The sequence below is a fragment of the Salvia splendens genome, chromosome 16, assembly GCF_004379255.2.
Source record: "Salvia splendens isolate huo1 chromosome 16, SspV2, whole genome shotgun sequence".
Classification (NCBI taxonomy): Eukaryota; Viridiplantae; Streptophyta; class Magnoliopsida; order Lamiales; family Lamiaceae; genus Salvia; species Salvia splendens.
The window spans coordinates 19,228,339-19,235,059 of NC_056047.1; the positions used below are offsets into that span (position 1 = coordinate 19,228,339).

Here is a 6,721-nt window from a genome sequence, read left to right on the forward strand (position 1 = left end):
CCATAAATAGTAGTAGGTCCCACATTCCACTAACTCACTCCACTCACATTTTATTATAAAATCAATATAAAAAAGTGGGTCTCACATTCCACTAACTTTTTCAATCAACTTTTCTTTACATTTCTTAAAACTCGTGCCCGGTCAAACAACGATTCCTATTAGGGGACGGAGGGAGTAATTGGCAATGTCGACTGTGAGGGTAGTTGACGTTATCTAGATGGAATGTATTAAAATGAAACACGAATGAAATTTTGTACTTATACAAACTGCAAATTTTTAATACTAATATTAAAAAATGATGAAATGTTTTATATTAATATTGTAATTGGCAATGTTGACTGAGAGGGGCTAGAATTGTGAGACAATTTCTTTTTCTAAAATAAAATACAAATAAATTTTACGCCAACGAAATTATCTATATATCTATCTCAGCATCGATTTTTAAGATAGTGTGACAGATCTGTGAGACTGTCACACCAAACCACATATTTAATATTCTTAGAATTCTAAATTGCAATAACATTAATAATAATAATAATAATTATTATTATTATTATTATTATTAAATATAGGTCAATTGGGTTGAAGTTAATTAGCCCAATAAACTAAATTGCTGAAAGCCCATTAACTAGTTTCCTCTAGTAGCCTAAACTATATCGCCGATCAGATTCCGATGTCGTTACTCGCCTAAGATTTTCAGGTGATCTTCATTCGCATCTCTGCTCTCTCTCTCTCTCTCTCGATCGAATTTCTCGAACTTTTACGAGTGCCCATACCTGAACAAGAAAATTAATCATTTTGGATGAATTACAGTTTGTAACAAATCTGAAGCTCAAAATTGCACCAAGCTGCGATTTTATCCCGCCGAAATTGGAGGTGGAGGATCATTTATGGCTCTAGTTAAATCTGTTATGAATTTTTGAGCTGGAAAATTGGTTATCTGTATCGTTTTTGGCTGTGTATTTCATCTCATGTTGATTTCGGATAGGATAGATTTTTCTGTGGATGCGATGCATGGATTATTGGCTACGGTAATTACTGGTAAGCGATTTACTGCTGCATTGAAAGAAAAATTTGGAAGCATTTTTTTTCTGTTATATCGATATCTATACATTTGATTTTGTGCATATTTTTCAGCTGCCATTTTTGGCGTTATTGGAGCCGGTTGTATTGCTGTACCAAGCACTAATTGCTACGTCTTCGACAATACCAGCCATATCTATGATTTTGTATCCTTTATTGTGCTATACATATGTTTCGGTAGCTGAATACCAACAAAATGTGATGTTTTTAACTTCTTGGAACAAAGTTATTTGGTCGTGCATGTAGCTTTAGTTGATTCTGATGAAGGCATAAAGCTTAATCTTGCAACTGTGTGTTGTAAATTTGTAATGAAGGATGAGATATGTATGTAGGATAAACAAAGTCGAATATGTAAAAGTGATCTTTTGTGTGTGATATTGAAGGGGCTCTTTCAATCAAGGGAGGCCTTACTGTTTAATGGAAATGTCCTGTTTATCTAAATTCAAATTGTTTTCCCTTGAGTCTTTGTTTAGAGCAGTTTGTTTGGACAACTTTTCGAGTATGATGATGAGAAGGTAATGCCATTAAGGGATTGGAAGATCATAAAACGTCTTTCTCACAATGTGTTTTTTCAGCTGTAGTTGGACTAATGAATGACTGTGCTCTGATATCATTATATTCATGCAGGATCCTAGTTTGGTAGTACGATTTTGTAAAGATATCGAGACTAGACCCCAAACGGTAGTACACATATACTACATAGCCTTCTCATTCTTTTCAAATTCCATTAAAAGTTGGGCAGTAACATATAAAGTTACTAGTTTGATCGTACCAAAATGTGAAACAAAATGGAGAACACGAAGAAAAATGTTGTAAAACACTTAAAGTGTCATATCTTGGAGCTGAAAAAGAATCAAATGAATCATGAATGCACATATATGTTTGATTTATGCTATACTTTCTGTTGCAAAACTTAATAGCTTGAGGCATGTCCAACTGTCCATTTTCACAGTTTTGTGTGTGTGTGTGTGTGTGTTTGGGAGTAGAGTGTCGTATTTTCTATATTGAGTGTGATGGCCCTGAACTATGATTCTTATTTGGTTTATATGTGTTTGTGAATTAATAGGGATATGTAGATTATGGAAGATATGACAGTCTCAATTATTTCATTGCCAGTGCTGGTACTGGTAACTTTCTTCAGGTTAGTTTGACTGCTTATCATGAGTTTCTGTTTGTTTACTCAAGTCACAGGAGTTATATTTGAGGTACTTATGGAGTTTAGTTTTACTCACTTCATAATCAGTTCGATATGTGCATAGCCTTGTAGTTATTGTAACTGTATGAGCTATCAAATGGTGATCTTCTAATTGTCTTACTAGCTATGATTAGTTGAATGGTGCAATGATTGAGATGCTGTAATTTACAAAATACTATGCTATATTTATCTTTTTGAAAGTCATTTGTTTTAAATTTCAAAATGAACACCTTCCCAGAAAATATTGAGCTCAACAAAAATCTCTTGCAATTGCATGATAACAAAACCACTTTTGAACACTTCAATTGGATACTTTGTATATGAATATTCAAGAGTCTTGTCGTTCTACATTTCCAGGAATACTTTAATGGTGACATAAAGAACTGTGAGACAACTTATGATAAACTGGGACGCACGGGTCAGGTAGAGATCACTGCTTCACAAAATTTGGCATGTCTCATGTTGGTTCATTCTTTTCTTTTTGTTAGTAATATTGCTGAAAAGTGGGGTCATGGAGCTATCTTTTCGGTTCTGCTTCTAGCTAACCATATTATTTTTGACGAAAATGACTTTTTCCTCAATTTTTAGGTAAATATAATATGTGGAAGTTGTCCTAATGGACGGTGTGTAGGTATGTGAAGCTTCACTGTCATTCTACATTTAGAAATGAAATCACAGGAAGATCTCTGTAATTCCTTATGCAAAAGCTTTTGTGTTCATGCCAATGGCTACCATCTCCATTGTAGATGCTGTTTTTAGTATCTTGCACATAGAATGGGTATCCTGATTTGAAATTCTTCTTTCAAGACAATACTTTTATGAAAAAGTATTTGATAGGCTTTGCATTTATGATGTAGGTGGACTTGGGTGCATTTGCAGTGTAACATATGAATCTACTTGCAGGTATGACATAAAATTCTAGACTCCTGAAGTGAATATATGAGCTAAAATCTGAAGATGAACTTGTAAAACTGGCACAAGGGGTGGTCAATTTTGTGAAGAGAAACTAGATAAATCTTGGAATAGAAACATTGGCTAGCATTCAAATAATTATAGGTGCACTAATCTTGTTGAGAAATTCTTCCCTATTTATCCCTGTTACCTTGACAGTATGTTCTAGTGTTTCCAATTTCTCTGATCATGTGGCTGGTTTGGGCAGAGTACTCATTGATCTCGCCCTACCTTGTGTGAAGCCAGGCTTACGAGTGTTTGAAGGCTTCACAGTTGGTTTTCATCCACGGTCATGGGAAGTGGTAAGGGTCTCTATAATTCTGTGAACTTTGCCTTGACACCAATTTTGGGGTAGATCAATTTACTAACTACATAATAGGTCTATAATGGCATGACACAAGTGGGTTATGAAAAGGCTTATGATGAATTTAGGTACTACTTCTAGTCATTTCTTCGCTTTCGTATTTCTTTCTTTTTTTGATATGACCAATGGTTTGTGAATTACTGCTACAGCTTCAGCACTGAGCAAAGAGATGTAACCCTATACCTAACAGCAGTTGCTTCATTATCGAGTTTAGTGCAGAAACCCGCAATCAAGGTTCATCATTTGTGTATTTGCATCCATCTACCTACCTTTATGTTCTTTTCTTTCCCCTGCCTTTTTTTCTCCTCTTCTTGTTCTTTATTGGATGCTATCTTTCTCCAGGTTTCTCCACAGGAAGGATTGGTTGTTAAGTTGTCTGGTTCAGGAGAAAATGGCAGCCCACCAACAACCTTGTCTCCCACAATGATAGCTGTGGATTGGAGATGTAAATATCTTCATGAACCATGTGACAAATTGGGATCAGTTTTGTGTTGCTCCTACTGATATTTTTTCGCTACTTCTGTTTTAGGTGAAAAAGCCCGAGACAAACCTTATGAAGTTAATATCACAATTCCAGTATTGAATTACTCTCCAGTTCAGTTTACTTTTGCAAAGTTATGCGGTGAGCATGAAAATGTCAATATTCGACAACTCACTAGTGTGTGCCATAGCACTGGCATCATATTTACATATGCTCACACATGGTTGCTAACCGAAAAAATGTTTTTGAGCCTGTTTTCAGCATTTGCTTATCTCTGACTCCACTCTCTTTCTCCATCAATGGCTCCTTTCTGAAACTGTATAGATCACATTCAGAATGAACGTGGCGAATCTCTGAGAGGATGGGGTATATTTGGAATAATTTCATGCATGTATGTCAATTTACTTCCTCGAATTCTGCATTATAACTCTTACTGATAGTGGAACTTTTAACTGCAATGTTGCTTTTTGCAAACAGATTAATTGTTGGTTTAACACTCTCATGCGTTGGAGGTTTCATCTATAAGATGCGAGTGCAGAACCTGGTACGTTAACTGACATTTGATTATGCTTGTTTCATATCGTTGGTGAATATAGTTCCTTCAGAGCTCAAGATAATTGAATCCAGCCTTTCACATGTCCCTCTAATCACTACATGACTCGTTGTTTGAATTGTTGATTAATTTGACAGTCTGACACCTATCATTCTGCATATTTCAAGTTTTAACCTTCATTTGCAGCGTGGGCTCGATGCCGTCCCCGGAATGGCGATATTATCTGCTTGTTTGGAAACTGTAAGTATACACTATCGTGTGATAGTGATACTGTCATACTGTGTCACTCTCAACAAATTCCTTTAAGTTTGATGTATCTTAAGCTACCACTGTCTTTTAAGTCGAGCTATTTAACGTGCATCTACGAGCAAAGACTACAAATGGCCAGTAATCAATATGCTTATATGGCTCCATGATTTGATGTAAAATACACAGGCAAGTGGAGGCTTGGGAGGACCTAGGTATACGCGCCCAGACGAGGACAATGATCCTTCCGTAAACCAAGCTACATGGGAGGAGCAGGCAGCTTCGACTCGTCGAACTACGCCAACAAGTGAGAAAACTTACGGGTCGATCTGATTATGCATCAAGATTTTCTTCCATGATTCCCACTCCAGCTTAATATGGAAGTAATTATTTATTTCAACAACACTCCATTTTGTTTGAGTATGAGGTTTTTATTTCAAGTAAAGTTAAAAGGAACTAATCTAGTTGAAAAGAGAATAGCAAAGGTAGAATTGTTCAGTTTCGTTTGTACATTTTGTTCAAGATTTGATTGCGTTGCTCTGGTCTTTAATCCTTGTAAATATTTGTCTTAGTCCAAGATCATTGCAATGTTTGGTCAATTTCTGAATTAGAAAAAGCATACATGCCTCGATAACACAATCACTAGATTCACTCAATGGAATATAGTAGCATTAAATTTGATTCAATTGCATTAACCTTTACCTAACCAATAACTATATTGAAGCGTTATATAATTTCGACAGAAAGGTTTCAATTTGGAGCATATTTTTGTATAATTTGAACGTAAGTTTTCTGAAAAGGTCATGTTAGTAAGGAAATAGTCAAAATGGATGCGTCACGTTATGGTGTAATAAGAATAATCTTATAAAGTAAGAAGTAAATTATAGTAGTATATCTTTTGACAAAATCAGAGGAGCAGTTGCCCTACTATTATGTCTGCATATGCCCTTTACAAACCAGTCAATTGATTTTTTTAAGTCAAATGCAGCTACCAAATTAGTCAATATTAATTACTACCTCCGTCCCTAAAAATTTGTCTCAGTTTATCATTTCGGTCCATTCTAAAAATTTGTCCACTTCAAATTTACTAAATATGGACATTAAAAATGCCCCTCCTTATTCATCGTATTTACACCTAATTGTCATTTCTCCTCCCATTCAGTCAAATTGATTTCTACTCCATCTTCTCGCCTCCCTCAACCTTCCACTACCTCCCTCCATTAATTCCACCAACCCATCTGCCTCCTTCAATTCAATTCACCCACCCACCACAGCCTCACTCCATTAAACTCTCCCACCCACCACCTTCCTCCATTTCACTGATTTAATCGGATGAAATCCATTCCCCCACCAACCCACTGCCTCATTCATTCCACTGAAACCCTAGTTCGTGTAAAACGCCTCCCTCCATGAATTGATTTCAGCCACCATCCACCTCCTTTATCACCTACCTAAAACCCTAATTTTGTCACTCCATCGCCTCCCTCCATTATTTTCACTGAAACCCTAACTTTGTGGGTTTGCCATGCCTGGAGATCCCGACTCCTGTCCTTGTTTTTCGTCCGACGATCTGGACGACCTCGTCGTCCCAGACACGCCAGAGCATCTATGGCCCTCATACCCCCCATCGTCGCCCCCTATCATGTCGGAACCTTTACCGACACCATTGTCCCCGAAACGGAACCTGAATTCCTCGCCCCATCTGAGATGTTTGAGTACTTTGGCTCTGAAAGCCCATACTATGGTCCACCACCACCAGCCACTGCCTTTTATGGTCCACCACCACCAGCCACCTCTGTCAACATACCTCAAACTTCCCTCATTGTGTATTCGGATGTTGAGATGGAA

General features: G+C 36.9%; 1 protein-coding gene across 5 annotated transcripts; it reads left to right on the forward strand.

Annotated features, from left to right (window-relative positions):
* Nucleotides 1–598: 598 nt before the first annotated feature.
* On the forward strand, nt 599–5,450 carry LOC121772755. Of its 5 annotated transcripts, none has more exons than XM_042169969.1 (19): nt 611–700; nt 814–876; nt 994–1,041; nt 1,138–1,229; nt 1,557–1,598; nt 1,711–1,764; nt 2,150–2,224; nt 2,636–2,701; nt 2,867–2,909; nt 3,136–3,181; nt 3,438–3,531; nt 3,609–3,661; nt 3,743–3,827; nt 3,936–4,038; nt 4,123–4,215; nt 4,399–4,465; nt 4,552–4,618; nt 4,814–4,867; nt 5,063–5,450. In XM_042169969.1, exons 3-19 carry the CDS (start codon nt 1,011–1,013, stop codon nt 5,204–5,206), a joined length of 1,209 nt encoding a protein of 402 aa, XP_042025903.1. In that variant the 5' UTR covers nt 611–700; nt 814–876; nt 994–1,010; the 3' UTR covers nt 5,207–5,450. The 5 variants fall into 5 exon arrangements, with proteins under 5 accessions (XP_042025901.1, XP_042025903.1, XP_042025904.1 ...); XM_042169970.1 differs by having other exon boundaries at nt 612–700; nt 989–1,041; XM_042169967.1 differs by having other exon boundaries at nt 599–700; nt 814–1,041.
* Nucleotides 5,451–6,721: the final 1,271 nt, after the last annotated feature.